Source organism: Drosophila mauritiana, chromosome 2R (assembly GCF_004382145.1).
Source record: "Drosophila mauritiana strain mau12 chromosome 2R, ASM438214v1, whole genome shotgun sequence".
NCBI lineage: Eukaryota > Metazoa > Arthropoda > Insecta > Diptera > Drosophilidae > Drosophila > Drosophila mauritiana.
The window spans coordinates 10,600,419-10,624,776 of NC_046668.1; the positions used below are offsets into that span (position 1 = coordinate 10,600,419).

Here is a 24,358-nt window from a genome sequence, read left to right on the forward strand (position 1 = left end):
ATAAGGTAAATGATAACTTATCTTTTAGTCATTAACTAATGCTCACTGTATCTTAGAAGTTCAAATAACCGAATTAGAAAATCCCATCGAGTCATCTGCTATCTTGGGACACTTCATTTCGCATCGGGTAACGACATCCCCAGACTCCCGAATGTTTGTCCAATCAATGATCATGTGCGAAATCGATCCCCGGGACGTTTTGGGCCACTATAAATATTGTCGGCGGGTCCGCTGGGTATCACAGTTTACGGACAACAACGCTTCTGGCCAGAACACGATCGGGAATAGTTGCTAATTTGAGAGAAAAACATTAAATCTAGAGTGCATCCCCGTGAAATTTCGCAAATAAAAGCAACAATGGCAAAGGTATTACACACAAACAAAAAGTGTTTCTATCATAATAAGTAAATGTTGTGAACATTTTCAGTTATTTTCCATCCTTTTGTGCCTGACTATTATCGGATTCATCAGCGCAGCTCCTGTAGAGGTAGGTCGTATCTTAAGTTTCTCCATTACCCAACCAACCCACGAAATCCAATCGCTTGGCAGGACAAGAAGCCCGCTGAGGAGGCTGATCTCTCCACCGCAGACTCCATTGGCTACGGCTACTATGCAGCACCATCGCCCATTTACTACGGCGGCTATGGAGGTGGCTACAAGTACGGCGGATATTCCGGTTACGGCGGCTACGGCGGATATCGGTCCTACGGAGGCGGCTTCTATCGTCCCCGAATTTACCCAGTTTGGGGCTAAGTGACGCAATACAAAGATGACAGATCAAAAAACGTTCCTTAAGCAAGAAGTTCCAGACATATGTACATAAGTTCCTTAACCCAGAAAAATCCTAAGTAATCGCACTAGTGACCAAAGAAGTTATACAAGCAAGCCCCCCAGTTTTGAAATTGTAACCCTTTCACTGTCTTGCAACCACGAGTTGATGACGTCAGCGGCAGTTTTTGACCCCAGAGCACAATTAACACCGGCTTTATTGCAATAAAAACAAAAAACAAAAAAAACTTTACGTACGACCACGCTCGCATGTGCGGTTTATTATTTTCAAATTTCAATTGTCCAAAACCGGATTTGTTTTTTGAACTTCCAAAGAAATTGAGGCGGCTAACGTAACATACAGCAAAATTCCGAGTTGGCCAAGTCGAGTAATTACACACATCTGAACCTTTAGTTGGACCTATCTTTAACGATCCACATGTCCAAATTTCGAGTCATAAACGGGGTCACAAGAAAGCTGGTCTATACAGTGGATATCAGCCAGAAGTTTGAAGTATATAAAACTCTTTTTAACAATCTAAAAAAAATCATACTATAGAAGATAGTTATTATGGCCATAAACTATTTAAAACTCATAATAATGTAGTGACGATTAAAAAAATATATTATGTTTTTCAACTTTAAATTCAAGTTAAATGCTAACTCAAGTGTTCCAAATTATTAAAAGTTGAAACTGCTTCTGGATATTAATATCATTTATAAAATGTGTGTTTATTTGGTCATGGCTTATATTTCACATTGGATTTGTAAACATTTAAATAGATTGGCTTTACTGTCGTCGCCACACATGCAAAAATACGAGTGTTTACTGTACTCGGAATTGAATCCTGGCATAGGGAATCCATAGGCTAGAGTTTAAATAGAATGTATCCTGGCCACATGTCCCATCATCCTAGTGGCGACGCGATGCCGTGTGCCGCTTGTGATGCTGCTTGCTGCCCTTGGAATGCGATCGGGATTTGCGGGAGTGGTTGTCCTGCTGCTGGCGGTGCTCCTTCTGGTGGTGGCTCTTCTTGTGGCCCGGCTCCTTGTGGCTCTGCCTGGCCTTCCGCTCAGAGTGATGCGCTAGATGCTCCTTAACGTGGGCGCCGCCATGTTTCAGGCTATCGTGTGCCGAATGACTCACCTCCTGGGGTTTGGTTTGGTGGTGGTGGTGCTGCTGGGACAACTGGCGCTTGTGGTTCAGATGATGGGTCCGCTCATTGTCCTCCAGTGGCTGCATGGCCATGGCCACGGCCACCAAGATAGTGGCAAAAACGATAATCTGCAGCGGGCCAAACATCCGGAGCAATCAAGGCGAATCGACGGGGATTGATAGTAAATTAAATTGAAGCCACTGTCATATCTGAACCGGCGATTAGATTAGGTCCGCCCCTTGGAACCGCACACTCACCGCCTTCAACATGATAGCTCCGGTATAGGATATGGACTTCAGTGCCTCCTTCTTCTGCCTTGCAAAGCTCTCGGATCGTGTAAACCCGGCGACGCTCCAGTCTCGACTGTTTTTCGGAGACTCTTCCGCCGCCGTTTATATCGTTATCTCCTCATGCGTGTGCCCATAGCCCCTGGCCACCATATCACATAGATGGGTATATATATTCGGCAAGTTTTATCGTTCATTTAATGGGCAGACAGACAGACGCACAGTGGAGCGAACAGCTGTTGGATGATTTTCGGGCCAAGATTAGCTGGGAAAGTACTCAAACCTCACAGTTCTTTACAATTTAATAGGAAACAGTAGTCAACTTGAGATACTATCTATCAGGCTCATCAAATCGGGCGTAAGTATCTATAGATACAGATACAAGGCATATTCACTTCTTGTTACTTTACTGTAAAAGTTACTATATATGGATTAGTTAATATAAGGCTATCATCTATCACCTTGTTAATATTCTTTAGAAATGTAGCTCTGCTCTTGCCAAAAGTGCAATAATTACATTTAAAGCTTAATGTGAGCATGGCACTTTGTTTGTTAAGCTGGCTCTTCATTTTAATGAACGACTACTGATTTCCAATTGATATTGACGATGATGTCAAATCTCACGTTCTTTTTATTAATTTAGAAACTACTTATCTTCAAAAGACAATCTGTGCAGCCTTTAATTGTTATCTCTAACAATCGTATTGGGTCACTTCTTAAACAGTTGACTAAATACATATGAAATCTCTCTTATCTGCGAAAGGAAGGTGAGGCAATCGGGGTTATAAATTTAATCATAAGTCTCGACCAAGTTCCACTCGAGATACTTTCAATAAACAATAATAATGCGCACTAAACGCGGGCGTCATAAGCAAAATATTGTAATAATCAGGCCGACAATTCAATAATTTTGTTAAGTCATATGTTTTATTATTGGAATCAAGAAAATTATACATACAAAGTGGTATAAATAATAGAACTGCTTTCGCTTGCTTGCTCGGTGTGGAATCTATTGATTAATAAGTTTATTAATATTGGATATAGAGTGTATGTGGATCCTTTATTTTCCATTTTTGCTGATCTATGTAATTAGCTTCTATGCATATGCGTTTCCCTTTCTATCCTCCAAAACTTCTACCTCGCCATTCTCGTCGCGCTCGGCGTACAAAAAGTGATTAAAAATATAGTGAATATTTTTTAGTGCGAACAAATTGGGATTACAATACTTCATATATAAGCTTAAACATAAAATATAGAAAAAACATGAAGAAAATATATATGTTGATTAGACCGAAAGTGAAAACATAAATACAAAATATTGATTCACGAATAAACTTAGGATTAATACATTCCTTTGCTTTGTTTTTTTGACATTTTTTAGTTTTCTACTTTTTTTTTACGTTTTCGTTCGATTTCTTTTTTTTTTGGATATAGTTTAATATAGTAATTTGCGATCAGGCTCTTAACGTGGCTGGCCATAATTGAAAGTCTACCAAAAATGAAGCCGCTCCGAAGACAATTTTCAAAACGATTTTCGACTACATAAACAACGCGAAGATTCAAAAAGGGTTGATTTGCTGATTTTCACTGAACACATATTGGGCTCAATATGTCATTGGATCTACGGTTGGCTAATAAAAGTTATTTGCGGAAACTACGAAACATAATGTTGGATTGCTGCTGATATTACTTCTTCTTTGTTTCGTTTCTGTGGCGAAAATCGTCCCCTTGCCAACGAACTACTCCTCGATGGTGTAGAGGAAGTAGTGGTTCTCGTTGTCGTTAATGGCAGCCGGCGGTGCCTGCGGTGCCTTCCTGGACAGCGGCTCGAAGCCCATGAAGAGGAACGCCTCGATGAGGCGAGCCCGATTCGGCTGATCCTTGGGCATGACCATAACGATGCCGTCCACCTCTAGCTTTTCCTCGGCAAACTCCAGAAGCGAGATGAAGGTCTGCTTGGAGCCGGCCGGAGGTAGGTCCTTCGGCAGAGCGACATACAACAAGTTGTTGACTGGATTCAGAATCGTATTCCAATTGGTGTACTGGTCCTCGGTGACATGCAGCTTGATGGTGATCTGCACCGGCTGGTCGTGCTGCAAGATCTGGCGCAGCACTTCCTGGCAGTCATCGTCCGAGCACAGCGAGTGGATGTCGGGCTGCGACTCCAAGTCGGAGCAATCCGACTGGGAGGACGACAACGACGACGCCCGGGAGCTGGCCTCGTACAGGCTGCCACCAGCCGAGTCGACCGAAGACTTACGGCTGTAGCCTATACAGAATTAACACATTTTAGCATAATAGTACTTGGATTATTAGTTGTTATTACTCACCCGTTAAGAGCGATGCCCTATCGTGATCTGTTCTGTGGTGGACAGGGACATCAGGACCACCACAGAGGCCCTACGCCGAGAGAGATGCGGTAGGAATCCGAGGACATGGTCGTGGCGCAAGACGAAGTCGAGATGGTGCGGAGCTTACCGTCGGCAATTCCGCTGTCATTAAATTCTCTTCTAACGAAGCCACTACTAAACACTGGGTCGCTGTGGAAAAAACAATAGGATATTTAGTCACAAAACCCATATCGAACTGCGATGTGCCTCTTCGATTTTGTAGCGCCCCTCCCTCTGCTGATGAGTTTATATTCCCTTTTTAATAGCAAACAAATAACAAATATTCCCAGGTTTTTATAAAGATGATTTCCCATTTACAAATTACTCATGTGAATTATGAATTGAATTTAAAAACCCGAAATCTTGCTAACTATTTACCACAACATGGTGTAGAGTAAAACTTAATTGGTAACTGAACGTCGCAAAAGCTGCTAACAAACTGATGGCCACGAAGGCAGAACAAAAGGCTTATCGGCGGAGCGGCGACAATTAAATTATTTCGCTTTTATGACGCTAACAAATTGCAGTTGTTTATTTTAAAGCGATAAGATACGCGCGCGCGTCTTATCGGTAAACCGATAAGCTGTGTCCGATAGTCACGCAGCGCATGCAGCCCTGCGCTCACGCACCACCAATTTCACCACAAGATGGCCGCCGGCAGCTGTCAAAGCGGGAGCGAGCACGCAAACACACACACAGACAGACACTCGGCATAAACGTTTGCACAAAGAAAAGCGGAGAAAAAATTAGCGGTTCGGTTGAAAAAAAAAAACAGTGAAAAATATATAGTTGAAGGAACAAGAACAGACAGCAACATACCAAGCTAGCGAACATGTCGATCGGAGTGCCCATTAAAGTTCTGCACGAGGCCGAGGGGCACATAATCACTTGCGAAACCATCACCGGCGAGGTGTACCGCGGCAAACTCATCGAGGCGGAGGACAACATGAACTGCCAGATGACCCAGATCACGGTGACCTACCGCGACGGACGGACCGCCAACCTGGAGAACGTGTACATTCGCGGCTCCAAGATCCGATTCCTCATACTGCCCGACATGCTGAAAAATGCCCCGATGTTCAAGAAGCAGACGGGCAAGGGACTTGGTGGGACGGCGGGACGGGGCAAGGCGGCCATTCTGCGCGCACAGGGTGAGTCGGGCACTTTGGCCCACACACACATACACATGCACTTTTTGCACAACTGTCTTTAAAAACAACAAAATATATTCTATGCGCTCTTTTTACTTTTAAAGTTTCACACAATTTAAATATAATATTTGCTATCCCAATTTAATAATCCAAATAACATAAAATTTGTATAATAGAAAACAAAATATGGTGGTGAAATTTCTAGAATATATTTCAAATTGTGATACGGAAAATAAATTAATGCAGGGTTTAGTTAAAAATCATATCGATCCCATTTAATTCATAACATTCAAAGTTTTAAGTATTAACGTATTGTTAAAAAAGAAACATGATTTTGTGTAGACGTTTATTTTTAGAAAGCAAAAGTTAAAAAAAATTCTAGAAAGCCATGTGCCGTGAAATCTAGAAAGGAATTGTATTTTTAAGGACAGTCGTGCAGTGTATGTGATGCCCTCAGCGAAATGCAATTATTAATAACGAAATTTCCCTTACAGCTCGTGGCAGAGGAAGAGGCGGACCTCCGGGCGGCGGAAGGGGCACTGGTGGACCGCCAGGTGCTCCCGGCGGCAGCGGCGGACGCGGAGCATGGCAGGGCGGACCCACCGGCGGTCGAGGACGCGGCGGCCTGTAGGAACTGGCTACTGAACAACGCATTTCTATTCTCTAAGTTGCGGGCACCATATTTTATTAGCGGGCGGGTCGAACTTCTCCAGATGTTTTTTGTAAAGTATTTACCGGGCGAACAGCCAAGAATACACAGAAACTTGAATTTGAAAACGCAGACTTTGTTTGTTGTCTAAGTAAAGTAAGCACCTGAAAGGTGGGAAGGGATTAGACACCATAACCAGGGGGACGCTCACAAAGTTTGGCTTAAAATTAAGCACACCAATTCGATTAATTCGATCTAATAATCGTCGCCTTTCGAATGTTATACAAAGAGAGCAATTCCATGACAGTATTACAATCGGTCTTAACTTGACTGTCGACGGATAGCTCTCTTCATTTCACAATTCGCGGAGGATCTGAAAGTGGAAATCTGGGCTAGCACCTCAACGGACAGGACACAGGGTTAGGCCAGACGAACTGGAAGTGGAACTGGGTTTAGTGGTTGGGTTAGTCTCATTGCCTCACAGCGCATCGTCGAATATTATACAAAGAGAGCAATTCCATGACAGTGATATTAAATGGTTTCTGGACTGTCGACGGACAGCTCTCTTTATTCACTTATTCGCATTTGGATTCGATTCTAGGTGTTAATCAGACATTCAAAGAGGACGGCACAGATACATACAGATACCTATATATTATAAACGCTTTCCACACATTGCACATATGTACATTTGTGTATTGTTTGCCGGCAGACTACGTGCGAAATATGCCAGGCATTTTGTTGTTCTGTTCGTTTCCTTTCTGCCAAGCCAATTAAATCAACAAACTGCGCACTTGGCAGAGCATTGTGAATTGAGCGAAATAGAGGCCTGAATGGGAACAGTGACCACCAGCAAGAGCCGATGGATTGGATGCATGTGGTTCAATGCCTAATGGATGCAATTTATGGTTTTGCATGGAGGGGGGCTGAGTAATAATTCCCCGAATCGATGGCACGTGTGCAGGGCAATTGAAAATGCTTTCGCAATTAATAAAAAAAGATGGGGCTCTGCTGACGTACCACAAGATGTTCTGGTTCTCGTTCTGAGTCTTCTGGCTATCTGGCTGCGCCACCATATCGCTAGACGTCGTCATTGCCAAGTTAAATATTTGGTCTCCGGTTGAGATTTATCACAGCTGCAGTCTACTATCTGTCTCCTGGTATGTGCTCTTTATCTTCTATCACAGATTGCGTTGCTTCGGTCGGTTAGTCCTTCGGCGGAGCTTGGAACTCACATCGAAAAGATGCGGCTATTGGATATCTCTGTGTAAGTTGGCGGCCCGGTTTCCGTGCCTCTCCTCCACTGGCGATGTGGAGACTGCTCGCTGCTGATCTGTGTGGTGCTGTGCTCTGGGCGTTTGTCTGGCGACTGACGACATCCAAACGGTGGCGGCATCATTTATCTATCTGATTAAGTAGCAGCGACTAGGAGGCCCCACGATATATCTACATACATACAAATGTATAATAGCCTAGTTCTATCCGAGAGATATACAAATATGCCGGAGAGCACGGGTACAGTCGACCGGTCGGTCAGGAGGTATGGATCTGAATTGGGGTGCAGGGTGAGTCAGAGCCCCAAGGTTAAATGGAGCCCCCTACTTCCCACAAAATGCGGGTGAATCGCTAAACAAATAAGGCGCAAATAACTATAAGCAAAAATGCCGGCACACGTAGCATTTGAATTAACACGAAGTCGCAATGGGCAAACAAAATAAACGAAGAGAGCTGCTGCTATAAATATCCATAAAAATTAATATACAAAGTCTAAGAAAATTCTTTTTTTTGTTGTTGCGATAATTCAGTCAAAAACATCACCACATTTTTTAGGCTGCACGTGTCTGCGTTTTTTTTTTCGAACAAATGTACCAAAACAAAGGAATGAAATGGCTATTAATATTGGCGATAAATGCCATAAATAAGTCTATAGTTTGTTTTAATATAAGCAGGGGCATCGAGGTAAAGCGGGGTAGAAATCAACGTAAAGAGTTATCTTTATTATTAATACATATGTATGTAAACGAACAGCAGAGGTCATCTCAATAACTACAAACGAATACTAATAAAAATACCATTTATTGACAATAAACTGGACTTTATAATTTCTGACGTAGGTTTCTTTGCTTTTCGCAGCTTCGATTGACAACCTATCTATATGTTTCAGTCTAAACCGATAACAAATATCTTTAGCTCAATTAACAAGGTAAAAAAAATTGTATAAACAAGATCTTTGAAACCTCAGTTATTATACAGGTGGTTTCCATAGAAAATGTATACAGATTTAGAAACAAAAAAAATCTCAGGTTAATATGAAGATAAATAGAAATGCCCTTAGCTGTGTGAACATATTTTTGCCAGAAAAACGTGTACGGTACCGTTGCCATATTTTGGTGTAGCAACTTACGGTAATCGCTTTGTACTTTGGCTAGTCTTTCATCATTGACCACGTGTCTTCGACGTGACGAACGCGATAAGCAAAGAACCACCCTAATTAATGGGTAAACGATGTTTTTGAGAGGAAAACCATGTGTATAGCTTTTCAACTGCCTCCTGAAACTGCAATGCAGCTCAGTTGAAGTAGATCACTATCCAGGTTAGATCTAGATAAATAAAAAGTGGGCGATAAGATAACGTAATTGGTGCGCTTGTGTAATCAACATCAAAACTTGTCGTTCTGCTTGGACAAATATTGGGGGATCAGGTACAATCTTTCGACAGTGGAAAAACAATCGTAAAAGAAGAAGTGTACTAAGCAAACAGCAAGCAGGATTTTTAGACAATAACAAGATGTCATAAAGCAAACACGGGCACTGGAAATTATTATACATATGCTATAACCAGAACAATGGCGAGATAAGGGATAGGATCTTGTGAGGTTCTCCAAGATAAGATAAACGCGAATGAGGGGTAGAAACAGTGGAAGGAGGCACCAAAGAAGCTGCTAGAATAGTGCCGATGACCCAATATCGCTCTTCTACATACATGAGCACATATGTCTGTATATGCAGTACATATATCCATCCCTCTTTCTCCTATCTCACTTGCCGCACAAAAACAACGCGAAACTGCAATGGCGAGTGGAATTTTCCCTTGTTTACAGCGAATATGCTTGTGTGCGTGCGTTTGTATTTGTTGTTGTATGACATAATAAAAGCCGCCCAGGATGCAAGCCCCCAAAAAATAAAGAAGAACTTGAACAAAACGCTGGTAAATCGCGAAGAACTAAAAAGTAACGGAATAAATACCAGTTTTTAACGAGTACCTTCCCAATTGGATTGCATAAAGCAATATTTCAAAATGCCATTTCCGATGGAAAAGAAACAGGTAAACAAAGAATAGCGAAAACACATACGCACACAGATGTTATGGGTTCTCCAATTGGAAGGAGGTCCAAACTGTAAATAAATGATGGGTCACGGCGTTGCCGGATGCGCAAACATGATGTGTCGTTTGCGCTAATTAAGTAATAAACATTGCCTGCAAACAGAAGTATTAATAACGCATTTATGCAAGCGGATTATCGTTATAGACTTGTGTTTACAATCAACAAAAGTAATAAAGCAGCGTAAAGAAAGTGGCAACGCTGCGGGTCGGCCATCTTGAACATAAGACAAAACAGTAAATAAATAAGGCATAATAAAGTAAAAAATTAAATTTCATATATCTCGGCTGAAATCAATTATTTACTTTACTTACGAATCGTGCCACCACACATACATGGCCACAATTTCCATTATTTATTTCCGTCGTTCTCATTGTATTTGCCTCTGTGTGCGTCACAGATGATTTTACAGTAAAAAAAAAAACAAACTGACCCACACAGCTGCACACGGTTATATGTGTGCGTATGTGCGTATGCGTACGTGAGAAAATCAACCAACACCGTTACCAGATTTGTTAGCATGTTACACTTAAACTATTGCACTACAAACCATTACAACCAAGCCTACTTGCCACCAATTGGAAAGGAAAGGAGTCGTGGACTCCCTCGCACTATTTTCATTTCATTTCTCTTTTTCTTTTTTTTATTCTTCGCACTACAAAATCGACTTTGCACTTTTTGTCGTCGTGTATGGCAACCGCTTTGGATACCATTACTTACAGTTTATTATTCATATTGGATGGCATTTTCACACTTAATGGTTGCAACTTAACGCACTGAGAAGAAATCGAGTCGAACGAAATTTGACTTTTGTTGTAAAACTGGCTTTGATTGGGGTGCAAACCTCCCAGCAATTTGTGATCTGATGTCGTCAAAAGTTAGTATAAAACTGAGGAAAATACCAACGTGATACTCCTTTTATACGTTTTTCCACGACTTTTTCGGTGCATCTAAGGACGGCTCAGTTTGGTCACACTAGCAGCAAGCTCAAGCAAGGGATGGAAACAAAGAACAGTTACTTCTTTGAGGGATTCTTAAAGCTAATTGATGGGTTCAAATTTGTTATATATATGCACCTTTTCTGCTTTTACAGTTGTAAATCACTTGAGGATATAGGATGCAATTGCTCCGTCGATTTCCTAAGCAGGTGTCATTAATTGTTAATTTTGATTAGAAACGATCCAAGCTTCTGTCAAGATATGAAAATCGTAATAGTAAATAATTATAAATCTGCACTAAAGTAAAGTGACAGTTAAAGTTTTTAAATATTTAACAGCTATCAGATTGACAAATCGGTGAAATTTAAATAAAACTTAAATAAAGCATTTAACAACTAAGAGAATATCCCACGTAAAATAATCAAACAAAATTTAGAAAATATCGATAACATTCTTGTCGTTCTCCCAACCCTAGTCACAACGCGTTTGGTCAATTTTAGGATCAGTCGTTCGTTCGTTCGTTGGAATAAAATAAACTCGGGAATTAAATCTTGGAAAAACGTGCGAATCCGTCATCCTTTCAACTAAAAAACCATGAGCGCCTTTCCCGGTACGTTCGCGTTCGACGAATATGGTCGGCCTTTCATCATCCTGCGCGATCAGGAGCGCCAGAAGCGCATCACAGGAACAGATGCCATAAAGGTAAATGAAACTGCGATTAATCATCTCATGGCGCTGGATTCCGCATCCTGGACGAGCTGATCAGGATCAGATTCGCAGGCAAATGCTCTGCTTGCAATTGGTGTGCTCAATGAGTCTCAGTAGTGACGCATCGTCTGCGGAACATTCCAGATGTTCTAAAAAGCCGGTTTTAAATAGACTCTCTCCTGCTAATATTCAATAATATGCTAAATATATCCTTCATTGGTAGTGAGCTATTCCTCCGAACAAGCTTTCATTCTTCAGTTGCACTCATAAACAATACATTTCGGAAAAACAATTTGTCTGGCCGATTTTGAGGTTAAATCGCCGCCCAGATGTTTTCCTTTCATTGCCGGCTGAGTCACGCGCACATCGAAAAGTTTGGAAGTCCGGATGAAAAGCCACCGAAATGCTTAAAAAGACCGACAATTCCTTCGACAGATGCAGTTTCTACTGCTCTTGTATGAAACCTACTATCTAAATATGTTCATCCCAGACTTCATTCAGTTATTGGTATATTCTAGAATCCAATTAAAATATCAATTTAGACCAAACTGATTTAAACTTTAAATTTGTAAGAAACAGTTACGCTTGAGAAACAACTAATTTACATTTACAATCTTATTGAAAAGTAAATGTAATATGATGTATCCATGTCTACCCTTGCTACTTGCTAAACTATCAATTTTTGCTCCAACAGACGCACATTATGGCCGCTCGCCAGATCGCGTCCACCCTGAAGACCTCTCTGGGTCCCAAGGGCCTGGACAAGATCATGGTCAGCCCCGACGGCGACGTGACTGTGACCAACGACGGCGCCACCATCATGAAACTGATGGAGGTTGACCACGAGATTGCCAAGCTGATGGTGCAGCTGTCGCAGTCGCAGGACGACGAGATCGGCGATGGAACCACCGGCGTTGTCGTGTTGGCCGGAGCACTCTTGGAGCAGGCCGAGGGACTGATCGATAGGGGCATTCATCCCATTCGCATCGCCGATGGCTTCGAATTGGCCGCCCAGTGCGCCATCAAGCAGTTGGACGCGATCGCCCAACCCTTCCCCGTGGACCCGAAGAACAAGGAGCCACTTATCCAGATCGCAATGACCACTCTGGGCAGCAAGATCGTGAACAAGTGCCATCGTCAGATGGCCGAGATGGCTGTGGATGCTGTGCTGAATGTGGCCGACATTGAGAAGAAGGACGTGAACTTCGAGCTCATCAAGATCGAGACCAAGGTGGGCAGTCGCATGGAGGACTCGATGCTGGTGAAGGGTGTCATCGTTGACAAGACCCTCAGCCATTCGCAGATGCCCAAGGAGCTAAGGAATGTCAAGCTGGCCATCCTCACCTGCCCGTTTGAGCCCCCGAAGCCCAAGACTAAGCACAAGCTCGATGTTACCTCCGCGGACGACTACAGGGCGCTGCGCGAGTACGAGCAGGAGAAGTTCACCCAGATGGTCAAGCAGGTAAAGGACGCCGGCGCCACCCTTGCCATCTGCCAGTGGGGCTTCGATGATGAGGCCAACCACCTGTTGCTTCAGCAGGAGCTGCCCGCCGTGCGCTGGGTTGGCGGTCCGGAGATCGAGTTGATTGCCATCGCCACCGGTGGACGCATCGTGCCGCGTTTCGAAGAGCTCACGCCTGAGAAACTGGGTGTTGCAGGACTCGTTCGCGAAATGGGTAAGTTTTCATTTAATAGTTGGATCTAGTTCATTCCTAAACGACTTTGATTCTTTCAGCATTCGGCACATCCAAGGACAAGATGCTGGTCATCGAGGAGTGCAAAAACTCCAAGGCCGTGACCATCTTCTTGCGTGGAGGTAACGCCATGATCATTGCGGAGGCTAAGCGATCCATTCACGATGCCATCTGCGTGGTGCGTTCGCTTGTGAAGGACTCGCGTATTGTTTACGGTGGTGGAGCTGCCGAGATTAGCTGCTCGGTGGCTGTGGCCAAGGAGGCCGACCAACTCTCCACGCTGGAGCAGTACGCCTTCCGCTCCTTCTCCGTGGCCCTGGAGAGCATTCCGCTGGCCCTGGCGGAGAACAGCGGCCTGCATCCGATCGAGACGCTGTCGGAGCTGAAGGCCAGACAGGTGGCCGAGAAGAAGTCCAGCCTGGGCGTCGACTGCATGCTGTCGGGTGATTCGGACATGAAGAGCCACAACGTGGTGGAGTCGCTGCACTCGAAGAAGCAGCAGATTCTGCTCTCCACGCAGCTCGTCAAGATGATACTCAAGATCGACGACGTGCGCTCCAAGAACGAAGGCGGCATGTAAGGACCGCCCAGCAGCAGCACCATACATCAGATCTAGTTTCAGATTCACATCCCCACGCTTCGCTATCTCTTCACGAACAACACCCGCGTTAAGCCTCATCTCTATGTACATCTGTATTAATTGTTTAATTTTATTAATCCACAAGTTCTTTGGAAAAGAAGAAAATTACATTAAACAAGGGGCTATCCCTGTTCAAATACACTAAAATGAAACTAAGACATCGACTAGACTTTCTTGCCATTGATGGTGGTCAGTTGCTTGCGATTGATCTGATCGAAGAAGAGCAATCCAGCCGAGCGTTCCACGCTCTCTGGCGGCACCTGGAACACAGTGATGGGAGTGTCGTTGCTGATCACCTGGTTGGGCATCACGTACGACTCCATGTGGAGTTTGTGGTCCGCGGACTCGCCCACAATGACCTTGTAGAAGTGGGTGGGAACAGCGACGGTGTTGGTGCCGATGACCTCGTACTTGACATACGTTTTCCCGTCGTCCTCCTTGTGCGGTAGGTACAGTGGACCCGTGCAGACGTACACATTGGAGTAGGTCTTGGTCAGTCTTCGCACGTGTGCCTCCAGCGTGTTCCAGGCATCCCGGTTGAAGCCCTGGCCCACCTGTGGCGCCATGTTCGATAGGTAGAAGGTTTCGTCGCAGTGCTTCTGGTGCAGCCGGTGATTTCCAGCGGCGGCCATGTGCCCGCGATCATAGCCCGATCGTCGGTAGTCCGTGTTCTGTGACCTGAAGAACGGATGGATGCTCTCGTCCTGCTTGAAATCGCACTTCGACCTGTCCACGGCATCGTTCTTCGCCACCGACTCTGCCGTAAGGTGCTCGAACACCCAGTGGGGCACCCGGTTCCTCCGATCGTAGGACAGAACGTAGTCGGAGTGGGAGCGCACGTGATCGAGTCCGGGAAATCCGTACTTCATGATCTGGCCGATCCGTGACGGAGTTGCCGCCAGGCTTACATTGTTCTCTTGGGCGGGAATCAAACTGGCAGCCGAAACAGTTCCAAAGGTGGGCAGACCAGGCAGCCGCGGAAGGCCACTTGTGGAGCCATGGTGCCGGCGTTCGCGCTCCACGTGTGAGCCCAGGTAAAAGGCGCCCAGGGCGGTGGCACCCAGAGCTAATACGCCACTCACTCGAGGAGCACTCATTTTGGCAGTTTTATTTAAAAATCTGGACAAAACGACCAGATAACGACCGCTATTGCACAATTCAGGTACTTTAGTGTGACCAAAGTTTATAGTGGTCAAACGAACTACAGTGAAAGACATAAATATATGCACGGATTGCACATTGTATAAAATTCGCGTTCAGAATCAAAGTATATAGTAGGCGTTGCCACGTTTCAAAATTTATTCGATATCCGATTGCTGCGTGTGATCAGGGAATTTAAGAAATATTTTTGCTACTTTATATTGGGGATTTTTAAGAAAAACAATAACGTTACAGAACAAAATGAAGGCTAAACAGTCATTTTAAAAAGGCATACAATATATATCAATTTATTTTTAAGGTTAAAGAACGATTTTTATAACAGAATTTAAATCTTCCTCTTTCGAGTGCTGCAAAAATTATAAAGCAATATTAGGCACACCCAAAAACGTGCCATTGTAAAATGTAGAACTTAATGTTAAATCATCTCCGTATTAAAACAACAAAATGTAAACATTGTCAACTGGTACAACGATCTAAAATAAGCAACTTGACCTAAATGAATAAAATAGTACAATATATTAAATTTTGTTGCTGAATGCTAAGCTCAAATTTAGTTGAATTTTGGCTTACTTGCATTCGGAAAAATATTTACAACCCTCTGAGCACAATAAAAAACCCACCAAGCACCCAACTTATAACCAGACTTTCTTATCTCAAACCCAAGCCAAAGATTTTACATTGTATTGTGTGTGTATAATCGAAGAAGGGGCTTTTATTTCGCTAAAGATGCGCGTGGAATCGTGAACTACATGTAATCTCTTTCCGGTCCGGGGGCCACCTGCCGATCTCTAGGATCCCACGATGATGTTGTTGATGGGAATGTGAATCAGCTTGACGAAGAAGCCGATGAAGCCCATGATGGCGAAGCCCACGGCGGTGGCGATGGCGATTTTCTGGAACTCCTTGCGGTCGGGTTTCGTGCAACGCTTCACCAGGCGGATGGAGTCCTTGGCGAAGGCGCGTCCGGGTTCGGCGAATTTGACAACCTTGTCCATTTTGGATTTGCGAGTATTTAACCAAGAATTATCAGTAAACTGAATTGATATTTATTTTGCTGCCGTGTCGCTTCTTGCAGTGTTACCAAGTTGCTCAGCTGAAAACATACTAAAAATTAACGCCTTAGTTGTTGTTTCTAAATTCTTTTTATTTGCTAAAAATTTTAATGTAATTGAATTTTTTTATTAATTTAGAGTTTTAATTTAAATAGAACTCAATCAATTATTACTTTAAAGCAAATCATTTTATGAACTGTTTTTAACATTTGATTTGGGCACACTACCTTGAAAAATTACCGTCGATGGAGGGATTGTGAATTTTTGAACATGGGGACCTTTTTTATTTATTTATTTTTGGCCTAATTAAGTAATAATCCTGAAAAAAATATACAAGGACTTAAAAAAATGGCCTAACAGTGGGAGGAGTTTGAAAAGTATTTGAAAAAGCCGCCGTCTCTAGTAGAAGTAAGTAAAAAAAGAAGTCTAAAAATAAACGTATCCCTTTGGGATGTTTCAAAATTGTTTTTATTTGTTAAAAATATAAGTGAATCTACATGTGTAATTCATTTTTAGTTAAATTTTAAAAGAAATCCATTCAATTATTATTTTGAACCAAATCATTTTAGAAATGATTCTTAACATTATGTATAGCTTTTAGCGTTGGTCACACTACCAAGAACAGCAGTAAAATTGCAAATAAATATGTAATTATTTGGCGATAGAAAAATGGAGGAGTCACCTTACCTGCACAGCCCCTACCAGGTGGCCATTATAGCCACCGACCTGCACCACGAGGATACCATAATCCAAGCAGCCCAGTCCCTGGACTGTCTACACAAAACCATAAACTCGATTTTCGAGCGAATCGATGCCCGCCTGGCGAGAAATGGTTCAAAGGTTGAGGACATAAACAATCGTGTGAAGCGCGCCCAGGTGAAAATCGATGCGCTCGTTGGCTCCAAGCGGGCCATCCAAATTTTTGCACCCGCCCGCTTTCCGGCCAGCGACGTCCTGGCACCGCTGCCAGCCACCTTTCCACAGGTGGCAGCCAATCCCCTGATGGAGCAGCCGGTGGATCAGCAGCCGCAGGGACCGTACAGCAGCCACAGTGCTGCGGAACAGAAGCCAGATGATGCGGACATCTTTTTCCATGTACGTGGCGATCGGGAGCAGGAATCGCCACTGGTCGCCGAACGGAAGATAACCAATCGGACCGCTGGCCTGGGCAGCCTGCCTGCGGGTGGAGTGCGCTCCGTACCCTCGCTCATGCGATTCAACACCAATGAGTTCGCCTACGGCGAGGATCTGAATGCCTGGAAGCGATCCCTACCGCCGCAAAGTGCTAGACGCGTTGCCAGTCAGTCCTCCCAACTCACGGTCGATAAGCAGTTGGCTCCGGCACCTCATTCGCTGGCCCACGGCACCACCAAACTGGCCACTCCAGCTGGGGACCTGCGCTATAATCCTGCTGCCTTGGCTGCACCCGCCATTGATGTTCCGCTGGACCTGCCCGACCTACCGGGCATAGCGAATGATCTGCAGTATGAGCCAGTGGAGGAGCAAACACCAATAGCGCCTTCCCAGCAGTTCGGTGATTTACCCGAGCTTCCGGATTTGGGGCTCGAGGAGCAGGATATAACAGTGCAAGCCATCGCGGCACAGACGCACATTCCGGGACCGTTGCGTAGGAAGAGTGTGGGTCAATGTCCATCGCCAGTTACGGCGGCATCACCGCCTCCTCCTCCGCCACCGCCGCCTCCACCTCCTCCGCCAGCGCAGACGAGCACAATTCCATCACCACCACCCTTTCCCACCAAAGGCGCTGTGAAACCGCTCTCCCCGTCGTTAGCAACACCTCTTAATATGCCGCAGCCGCCTCCAGCTACTGAAGATCCGCGATCTGAGCTTATGGCCGCCATAAGGAACGCCGGTGGAGTGCATGGCGGTCGTCTGCGGTCGCCTGCGGCTGCTCCGCTCGACGTGGTGGACAACAGTCGCTCCAAGGCGGGAGGCGCTGCCACGGGGGATCTAATGGCGGACCTGCATAACAAGCTAATGCTGCGACGCAAGGGAATTTCTGGGAGCCAGAATCCCGCGGAGGCCACTGCTGGCAATCCCCTGATGCAGCAGCTCTCCCGCGTCATTCCGCCGCCGGTGCAGCCCCGCAAGGGATCTCAGTCCAGCGGCGAAGAACACTCCGAGGACGACGAGGATGGGTGGAACTAGTGAATGCGGGCGCCATCGGTATCCTCATCGATTATTTAGCTTTAGCACCGGTTTAAGTGCCTTGCTTCTGTAGCTTAAAGCATACAAATCTCTAGAACGAATTCCAAATTCTGTGCCCAAGCGAGCATGTCAAATTAGGTCAAAGTCAACCCGTTAAATAAAACTACACAATAGCAGAAATGTGTGCAATTTCTTATTGAAAACATTGGCTAACTTTTATTGATAAAATTACTCGACAATTAAACATTTTGTGATGCCAAATGAAACAAAACAATTCTTTATACTGACTAAAATACACTCGATATTAAATACCTAAAAAAATAATTATAATAAAACACTAAATTCTAGTTTAAGATAAAAGTTATTTTCCTATTTGAAATAAACGAATTCCCCTGTTAAATCATTAACAGTGCTGTTGTATTGCTCTCTGCCAGTGCTGAAAAATGCCGCAGTGGAATCACATTTCGGGTAAAAACAAGTTGAAATATCCACCGAATTTAAATATTAAAGGTACCAAATATCTGGAGCTACAATTAGGGATAAGAACAAGGACTACTTGTACGCTGGAGGAGAGCTTTTACAAGCAATCCGGTGAAACCACATATAATGACAAGTCCGTCGCGGGATATAAACGATCTTTTTGACGATATTGTCCTGACCGAGGAGAAGGAGGCACGTTTGGGCTACGAGGAGGGACTGAAGGACGGCCAGGAGCAGGGCAACGAAGAGGGCTACAAATTGGGCTACGCCCAGGGCGTATCCCTAGGCGAGGAGCTCGGCAAGATTCTGGGGCAGGTGGTGGCCCAGCAGCAGCTGAAACACACGGACAAGGTGCGTCGAAGCTTGGAACAGTTGCGTTCGCTCATCGAGGAGTTTCCCCGCACCAACGATCCGCAGGCGGATATAGTGGGTGCTGTGCAGGACATTCGCTCCTCCCACCGTCGTCTTCGCGCCCAACTGGGATCCAAGAAAACACCTGGTGCAGCGCCTGCAGAGCCCAATTCTGTCGAGCACAAGGACTACAGCTTTTAGCATGTCCAAGGTGGGAGTTGTGCAGTTACAGAGGCGTCTGGATGGCTTACTGGCCTTCCTAAATCCGCACTGGGATTTTGTCAATTGCCACATGGTAAACTACTTGACGGACCACCACTGGGAGGGCTTTCTATCCGAAACGCTGAAAAGTGAGATCGCCGGAAAGGAAGATGTGGCTCTGGCCATAGAAGACCTATTTTGGAAAACTGATGAATCAGTAAGGTTTCCGGCATGGCGCGAATTCCTCGGCAAAAGCAAACAAGAACGCCTGGCTCTTCATCCGGAACTGCTAACCAGCGTGGAGGAACTTATCGAGGGTCAGGAGAACTCCACGCAGCTAAGCATTCGGGAGTTTATGAGCGCCAAAAAGTGCCATGAGGTAGGCCGACCAAACATTTAAATGATAGTATATTAGGAATTGATTAATCTCTCCGATCAGGTGGAACTAGCAGCCGCTCTCGTGGACCAGCTTGTCAAGAACTCCGGTCGAGAATGCTTCATTGTAGACGCGGGCGATGGCAAAGGGTATCTATCCTCGCGCTTGGCGCTCCAGTATGGTCACCGCGTGCTCGGCATCGATGCGAACGCGGCAAACACCGAGAACGCATTGAATAGGAATCGCAAACTGCAGGTAGGCCGGGCTTACAAAATAAAGTTAGCTTTATTTGATTACGTTTGTAGACTTAGAAGTAAGGTGTGTAGGTGAATCCATTGGCTAGTCGCGCATCTCGCCCTCCTCGTCGTCGTCCTCCATGCCCTTGATATACAGCACGTTGTTGCAGCGGATGAGCACCTCGCCAAGATTACCAGTAACGGAGCCCTCGATCACTTCCTCCGTGTTCGCCAGCTGCATGTTCATGTAGCCGTCGACGGAGACCAGGAAGCCCTTGTACTCCTGGCCCCACTTCAGCTTCACCAGCACCGGTTTTCCCGTCAGGCCGTTCAGGAAGGGCTTGGGGTTGATGGGCATACCAGCCGACATTCTGTTTATTTGTTTTTTTTTTGCGTTTTTTGGAAAAAGTTACAACAAGCGTGCTGAAAATCGCCGGCTTTTCGCTTTTTTTTTGTGTAGTGTGACCGCAGCTGCGCTGTGAAAACATGCCAGACCAAGAAGAAGAATGGCATAGCAGAACAGTATTGGAAAACCATTAAAAAGCGCCAAATTTAAATTTCCATTAAATTTCAGCGCGCTTGGAATGGACTCACGGAACGAGCGGAGCTGCAAGTCCAGGGAATCACGCCCAAGAGACGTGGTAAAAAGTCGCCAGCCAGAGAGAGCAGCAAGAGTGCGCCTGCCTTGGAAAACTATAAGACAACGGCTAAGTTTATAACCACCGAACTTAACTTTGGCGCCCTGCTAGCGGAGCATTTTACTCAGCTTGGTCCGGAAGACAGTCCAAACATTTGCCTTACTGGATTGCATACTTGTGGCAACCTGGCCGCCACTTGTCTTCAGGTTTTCCACGCCCAATCGGACTGCCACTTGCTTTGTAATGTTGGCTGCTGCTATCATTTGCTGCGGGAGCGCTACTCGCAGCAGGAGTTTTTTGGCAATAAGGCCCTGATGGAGCTGCAAACAGACTATGGATTCCCATTGAGTCAGTACCTGCGGGAGCGACAAGTGCGCATGGGTCGCAATGCCCGGATGCTGGCGGCCCAGTCAATTGAACGCACCGTGGACGCCAAGGAGCTGCCAAATGTAACGCTCTACTACCGAGCTCTCTTGGAGATCCTAGTTCACCGCCATGCGCCACAGCTGAAGAACGAACTGCAGGTGGGCAAGGTACGGAAATTCGAGAGTTTCGAGGAGTACATTCAAAAGTGTGCCACCAAATTGGACGCTCCTTGGTTGACAGCTGTCAAGAAAGAAGAACTTCAATCCCTGCTCCAGGAATATGCTCTGGATAGACACTTTTTGGATCTGTTCTACCTGCTGCGCATGTCCTTTGCTCCGGTGCTGGAGAGTCTAATTCTCCTGGATCGCCTGCTCTACCTCAAGGAACTTGGTTATGAACATAGCTATTTGATAGATTTATTTGATCCCGTCATTTCGCCCAGGCATTTTGCAATTGTTTCTATAAAGCGGCAAACGCAACCATAATGGCATTTACAAATGCATCAAAAGTTTGACGGAGAAGCCGGTTGTGTTTAATTATTTTTAGATTATTAGCATGCAATACTTTTCATATCGTCTACGTATTGCGTTAACGCTTTTAAAAATCTAACTAGACCATAGCACACAAAATGTAAATAAGATTGTTGAAACTAAGAATCATTATAATAAATGTAATCATGACTTGTAATTATTTTAGAATCCCTCTGGATTTGCTTTGGTTTGTTTGTCGTATTTTAAAGCTTTTTCCACCACACAGGTGAATTTATAAGTATGCACTTGAAACTGCTATCTCAGAACTTTTGAGACTTTCGAGTATAAAAATGCAAACAACATTTCAAATCGCCCCAAGTGCGGTGCGTAGAGCTTTAATTGTCGGTTGTGTGCGCGGGAGCTCAGAATTATTAGATTCACTAAAAGTTTCCTTGAAATCGCTTGAAAAACTTGTTGCGAATTAGGCCAGTTGCAAATAAGTTGTGTGACTAAAAAACCTGTGTATTTTCAAAGTAAGTTATGAATTTCGGGCTACAAAATTGGATATTTTAAGTTGAAATAGTCAGATGTTCTTAAAAGAACCCCACTTCTTATAGAAGTATATAGAAATTGTAGTCTTCATAAAGCTTATTATAAAAATCTTTGCTAGCCAATTTTTAGTGTCATATTTGCTGGCCGAAAAGGTATTCTACTTGGCTTTATATAATTACTATAAGCGTATCATAAACCCTCCTTGTAATGCTCCCATATCATAACTAATTGTAATTCGCGTTGGAATGGAAAAGATAATGGCTGCTAAAAATAATTAAGGCGGCTGGTTTAATAGAATCTAGGTAAACATGGGTAGCAAAACACTCTAGATTACTTTGAAACCATCGACCATTTCAAATGCGATCGAGATAAGATAATGCTGAGGGCACTGGCACTTGATAAATAGTTCAAGCGATTTATTTCAGAGTGGCGATTCCCATTGCATCGACATCGCCAAGATGGTGTTGACCGAGGTCCTCTTCGTGGTGGTCGCCGCCCTAGTGGCGCTCTACACGTGGTTCCAGCGCAACCATAGCTATTGGCAGCGCAAGGGCATACCCTATATCCCGCCAACACCGATCATTGGCAACACCAAGGTGGTCTTCAAGATGGAGAACTCCTTTGGCATGCACCTGTCGGAGATTTACAACGATCCGCGGCTGAAGGACGAGGCTGTGGTGGGCATCTACTCCATGAACAAGCCCGGCTTGGTTATACGCGACATAGAGCTGATCAAATCCATTCTGATCAAGGACTTCAATCGGTTCCACAACCGATACGCCCGCTGCGATCCACACCGCGATCCCTTGGGCTATAATAACCTGTTCTTCGTCAGGGATGCCCATTGGAAGGACATTCGCACCAAGCTCACTCCCGTTTTCACCAGCGGCAAGGTCAAGCAGATGTATATCCTGATGCAGGAGGTAAGGATTTGTTTTGGAACTTCTTTATTCTTATAGAGGATTAAACATACATATATGCTGTGCAGATTGGAAACGATCTGGAGCTGGCACTGCAGAGGCATGGCGAGAAGAACTCGGGGAGTTTCATTACGGAGATTAAGGAGATCTGCGCCCAGTTCTCCACGGACAGCATAGCCACGATTGCATTTGGCATCCGCGCCAACAGCCTGCAGAATCCCAACGCAGAGTTCCGTAACTACGGACGCAAGCTGTTCACCTTCACCGTAGCCCGTGCCAAGGACTTCTTCGTGGCCTTCTTCCTGCCCAAGCTGGTGTCGCTGATGCGCATCCAGTTCTTCACGCCGGACTTCTCCCACTTCATGCGCAGCACCATTGGTCACGTTATGGAGGAGCGAGAGCGATCGGGCCTGCTCCGCAATGATCTGATTGATGTCTTGGTGAGTCTGCGCAAAGAGGCGGATGCCGAGCCTTCGAAGCCTCACTATGCCAAGAACCAGGACTTCCTGGTGGCCCAGGCAGGCGTGTTCTTTACGGCGGGATTCGAGACCTCCTCCTCGACCATGTCCTTTGCCCTGTACGAGCTGGCCAAGCATCCAGAGATGCAGCAACGCCTGCGCGAGGAGATCAACGAAGCTTTGGTGGAGGGCGGTGGGTCATTGAGCTACGAGAAGATCCAGTCCCTGGAGTATCTGGCCATGGTGGTGGACGAGGTGCTGCGCATGTATCCGGTGCTGCCGTTCCTGGACCGCGAGTACGAGAGTGTGCAGGGACAGCCGGACTTGAGCCTGAAGCCGTTCTACGACTATACTCTCGAGAACGGAACCCCTGTGTTCATACCCATCTATGCACTGCATCATGATCCAAAGGTATTCCATCCTATTGAGAAGTTCATAAGACCCCTCTCTAACTATCTGGTTCTCCCTAGTACTGGACCAATCCCCGCCAGTTCGATCCCGAGCGCTTCTCACCCGCGAACCGCAAGAACGTAGTGGCCATGGCATATCAACCCTTCGGATCTGGGCCACACAACTGCATTGGCAGCCGGATTGGCCTGCTCCAGAGCAAGCTGGGCCTGGTCAGCCTGCTGAAGAATCACTCGGTGCGCAGCTGCGAGGCCACCATGAAGGACATGAAATTCGATCCCAAGGGTTTCGTGCTCCAGGCGGATGGCGGCATCCATTTGGAGATAGTCAACGATCGCCTCTACGAGCAGAGCGCTCCATCGATCCAATGAATCTGAATCGCATGAACTTTGTGATCTGTAGTACACGTATGGATACATACATATATGGAATAAGTGATTAGTTGGATGGGGTAATCGCCTTCTGACAGCTGGCATTCGCCTGAGTTGTGATGCACATTATACAATAATCCGTGTGTCAGAAGCGGCGCCTGGTCTACTAAATAAAAACAAAATCATTATCTAATTACATTTAATCTGCGTGCTGAGCAGCTAGCTACTCAATTGCGCCACCAATAAATAAATGCAATAAATGCAATCTTCACGATTATAAATCCAGTGCAAAGGCATCTCCAAAATGTAACAATAAACCAATAGCTCCCATCTGGGGATCTGGGGAATAAGTAGAGTCTATACAGATGAGTTTGGATCTAAAGAT

At 45.2% G+C, this 24,358-nt stretch overlaps 12 protein-coding genes across 12 annotated transcripts; 7 read left to right on the plus strand and 5 right to left on the minus strand.

The window, feature by feature from the left end:
* The first annotated feature begins 235 nt into the window (after positions 1-235).
* On the plus strand, positions 236-1,404 carry LOC117135654 (neuropeptide-like protein 31). The gene is made up of 3 exons (XM_033296038.1): positions 236-366; positions 428-487; positions 550-1,404. Exons 1-3 carry the CDS (start codon positions 358-360, stop codon positions 751-753), a joined length of 273 nt encoding a protein of 90 aa, XP_033151929.1. The 5' UTR covers positions 236-357; the 3' UTR covers positions 754-1,404.
* Positions 1,405-1,499: 95 nt separating this feature from the next.
* LOC117135653 (histidine-rich glycoprotein) lies at positions 1,500-2,787 on the minus strand. The gene is made up of 2 exons (XM_033296037.1): positions 2,183-2,787; positions 1,500-2,053 (listed from the first exon to the last, which is right to left on the minus strand). Exons 1-2 carry the CDS (start codon positions 2,192-2,194, stop codon positions 1,682-1,684), a joined length of 384 nt encoding a protein of 127 aa, XP_033151928.1. The 5' UTR covers positions 2,195-2,787; the 3' UTR covers positions 1,500-1,681.
* Positions 2,788-3,120: 333 nt separating this feature from the next.
* LOC117135651 (ornithine decarboxylase antizyme) lies at positions 3,121-7,599 on the minus strand. Its single transcript, XM_033296035.1, is given in 4 exon segments — positions 3,121-4,481; positions 4,543-4,594; positions 4,596-4,752; positions 7,423-7,599. Coding segments are annotated over 4 exon segments (813 nt in total). The 5' UTR covers positions 7,497-7,599; the 3' UTR covers positions 3,121-3,951.
* On the plus strand, positions 5,277-6,530 carry LOC117135652 (small nuclear ribonucleoprotein Sm D3). The gene is made up of 2 exons (XM_033296036.1): positions 5,277-5,753; positions 6,248-6,530. Exons 1-2 carry the CDS (start codon positions 5,435-5,437, stop codon positions 6,382-6,384), a joined length of 456 nt encoding a protein of 151 aa, XP_033151927.1. The 5' UTR covers positions 5,277-5,434; the 3' UTR covers positions 6,385-6,530.
* Positions 7,600-11,197: 3,598 nt separating the features above from the next.
* On the plus strand, positions 11,198-13,922 carry LOC117136704 (T-complex protein 1 subunit epsilon). Its single transcript, XM_033297723.1, has 3 exons — positions 11,198-11,424; positions 12,125-13,106; positions 13,166-13,922. The coding sequence occupies exons 1-3, from the start codon at positions 11,317-11,319 to the stop codon at positions 13,702-13,704; spliced, it is 1,629 nt and encodes a 542-aa protein (XP_033153614.1). The 5' UTR covers positions 11,198-11,316; the 3' UTR covers positions 13,705-13,922.
* Positions 13,815-14,944, minus strand: LOC117136705 (endonuclease G, mitochondrial). Its single transcript, XM_033297724.1, has one exon. The coding sequence runs from the start codon at positions 14,859-14,861 to the stop codon at positions 13,929-13,931; it is 933 nt and encodes a 310-aa protein (XP_033153615.1). The 5' UTR covers positions 14,862-14,944; the 3' UTR covers positions 13,815-13,928.
* Positions 14,945-15,606: 662 nt separating this feature from the next.
* On the minus strand, positions 15,607-16,019 carry LOC117137695 (protein transport protein Sec61 gamma-1 subunit). Its single transcript, XM_033299264.1, has one exon. The coding sequence runs from the start codon at positions 15,918-15,920 to the stop codon at positions 15,714-15,716; it is 207 nt and encodes a 68-aa protein (XP_033155155.1). The 5' UTR covers positions 15,921-16,019; the 3' UTR covers positions 15,607-15,713.
* Positions 16,020-16,571: 552 nt separating this feature from the next.
* Positions 16,572-18,351, plus strand: LOC117137690 (WASH complex subunit 1). Its single transcript, XM_033299259.1, has one exon. The coding sequence runs from the start codon at positions 16,647-16,649 to the stop codon at positions 18,144-18,146; it is 1,500 nt and encodes a 499-aa protein (XP_033155150.1). The 5' UTR covers positions 16,572-16,646; the 3' UTR covers positions 18,147-18,351.
* Positions 18,352-18,577: 226 nt separating this feature from the next.
* Positions 18,578-19,200, plus strand: LOC117137693 (protein LTO1 homolog). The gene has a single exon (XM_033299262.1). It carries the CDS (start codon positions 18,753-18,755, stop codon positions 19,176-19,178), a length of 426 nt encoding a protein of 141 aa, XP_033155153.1. The 5' UTR covers positions 18,578-18,752; the 3' UTR covers positions 19,179-19,200.
* On the plus strand, positions 19,157-21,481 carry LOC117137691 (methyltransferase-like protein 25). Its single transcript, XM_033299261.1, has 3 exons — positions 19,157-19,557; positions 19,618-19,809; positions 20,365-21,481. The coding sequence occupies exons 1-3, from the start codon at positions 19,180-19,182 to the stop codon at positions 21,277-21,279; spliced, it is 1,485 nt and encodes a 494-aa protein (XP_033155152.1). The 5' UTR covers positions 19,157-19,179; the 3' UTR covers positions 21,280-21,481.
* LOC117137694 (small nuclear ribonucleoprotein F) lies at positions 19,821-20,262 on the minus strand. Its single transcript, XM_033299263.1, has one exon. It carries the CDS (start codon positions 20,158-20,160, stop codon positions 19,894-19,896), a length of 267 nt encoding a protein of 88 aa, XP_033155154.1. The 5' UTR covers positions 20,161-20,262; the 3' UTR covers positions 19,821-19,893.
* Positions 21,482-21,618: 137 nt separating the features above from the next.
* Positions 21,619-24,331, plus strand: LOC117137687 (cytochrome P450 6g1). The gene is made up of 4 exons (XM_033299256.1): positions 21,619-21,797; positions 22,242-22,739; positions 22,805-23,605; positions 23,665-24,331. Exons 2-4 carry the CDS (start codon positions 22,275-22,277, stop codon positions 23,971-23,973), a joined length of 1,575 nt encoding a protein of 524 aa, XP_033155147.1. The 5' UTR covers positions 21,619-21,797; positions 22,242-22,274; the 3' UTR covers positions 23,974-24,331.
* Positions 24,332-24,358: the final 27 nt, after the last annotated feature.

Coding starts and splice junctions, on each gene's coding strand:
- LOC117135654 (XM_033296038.1), top strand. Junction 488..549: donor TCAGCGCAGCTCCTGTAGAG/GTAGGTCGTATC, acceptor ATCGCTTGGCAG/GACAAGAAGCCCGCTGAGGA.
- LOC117135652 (XM_033296036.1), top strand. CDS start 5,435: ATGTCGATCGGAGTGCCCATTAAAGTTCTGCACGAGGCCGAGGGGCAC. Junction 5,754..6,247: donor GGCCATTCTGCGCGCACAGG/GTGAGTCGGGCA, acceptor TTTCCCTTACAG/CTCGTGGCAGAGGAAGAGGC.
- LOC117136704 (XM_033297723.1), top strand. CDS start 11,317: ATGAGCGCCTTTCCCGGTACGTTCGCGTTCGACGAATATGGTCGGCCT. Junction 11,425..12,124: donor CAGGAACAGATGCCATAAAG/GTAAATGAAACT, acceptor TTGCTCCAACAG/ACGCACATTATGGCCGCTCG. Junction 13,107..13,165: donor AGGACTCGTTCGCGAAATGG/GTAAGTTTTCAT, acceptor TGATTCTTTCAG/CATTCGGCACATCCAAGGAC.
- LOC117136705 (XM_033297724.1), bottom strand. CDS start 14,861: ATGAGTGCTCCTCGAGTGAGTGGCGTATTAGCTCTGGGTGCCACCGCC.
- LOC117137695 (XM_033299264.1), bottom strand. CDS start 15,920: ATGGACAAGGTTGTCAAATTCGCCGAACCCGGACGCGCCTTCGCCAAG.
- LOC117137690 (XM_033299259.1), top strand. CDS start 16,647: ATGGAGGAGTCACCTTACCTGCACAGCCCCTACCAGGTGGCCATTATA.
- LOC117137693 (XM_033299262.1), top strand. CDS start 18,753: ATGACAAGTCCGTCGCGGGATATAAACGATCTTTTTGACGATATTGTC.
- LOC117137691 (XM_033299261.1), top strand. CDS start 19,180: ATGTCCAAGGTGGGAGTTGTGCAGTTACAGAGGCGTCTGGATGGCTTA. Junction 19,558..19,617: donor GCGCCAAAAAGTGCCATGAG/GTAGGCCGACCA, acceptor CTCTCCGATCAG/GTGGAACTAGCAGCCGCTCT. Junction 19,810..20,364: donor ATAGGAATCGCAAACTGCAG/GTAGGCCGGGCT, acceptor ATTAAATTTCAG/CGCGCTTGGAATGGACTCAC.
- LOC117137694 (XM_033299263.1), bottom strand. CDS start 20,160: ATGTCGGCTGGTATGCCCATCAACCCCAAGCCCTTCCTGAACGGCCTG.
- LOC117137687 (XM_033299256.1), top strand. CDS start 22,275: ATGGTGTTGACCGAGGTCCTCTTCGTGGTGGTCGCCGCCCTAGTGGCG. Junction 22,740..22,804: donor TGTATATCCTGATGCAGGAG/GTAAGGATTTGT, acceptor TATGCTGTGCAG/ATTGGAAACGATCTGGAGCT. Junction 23,606..23,664: donor CACTGCATCATGATCCAAAG/GTATTCCATCCT, acceptor GGTTCTCCCTAG/TACTGGACCAATCCCCGCCA.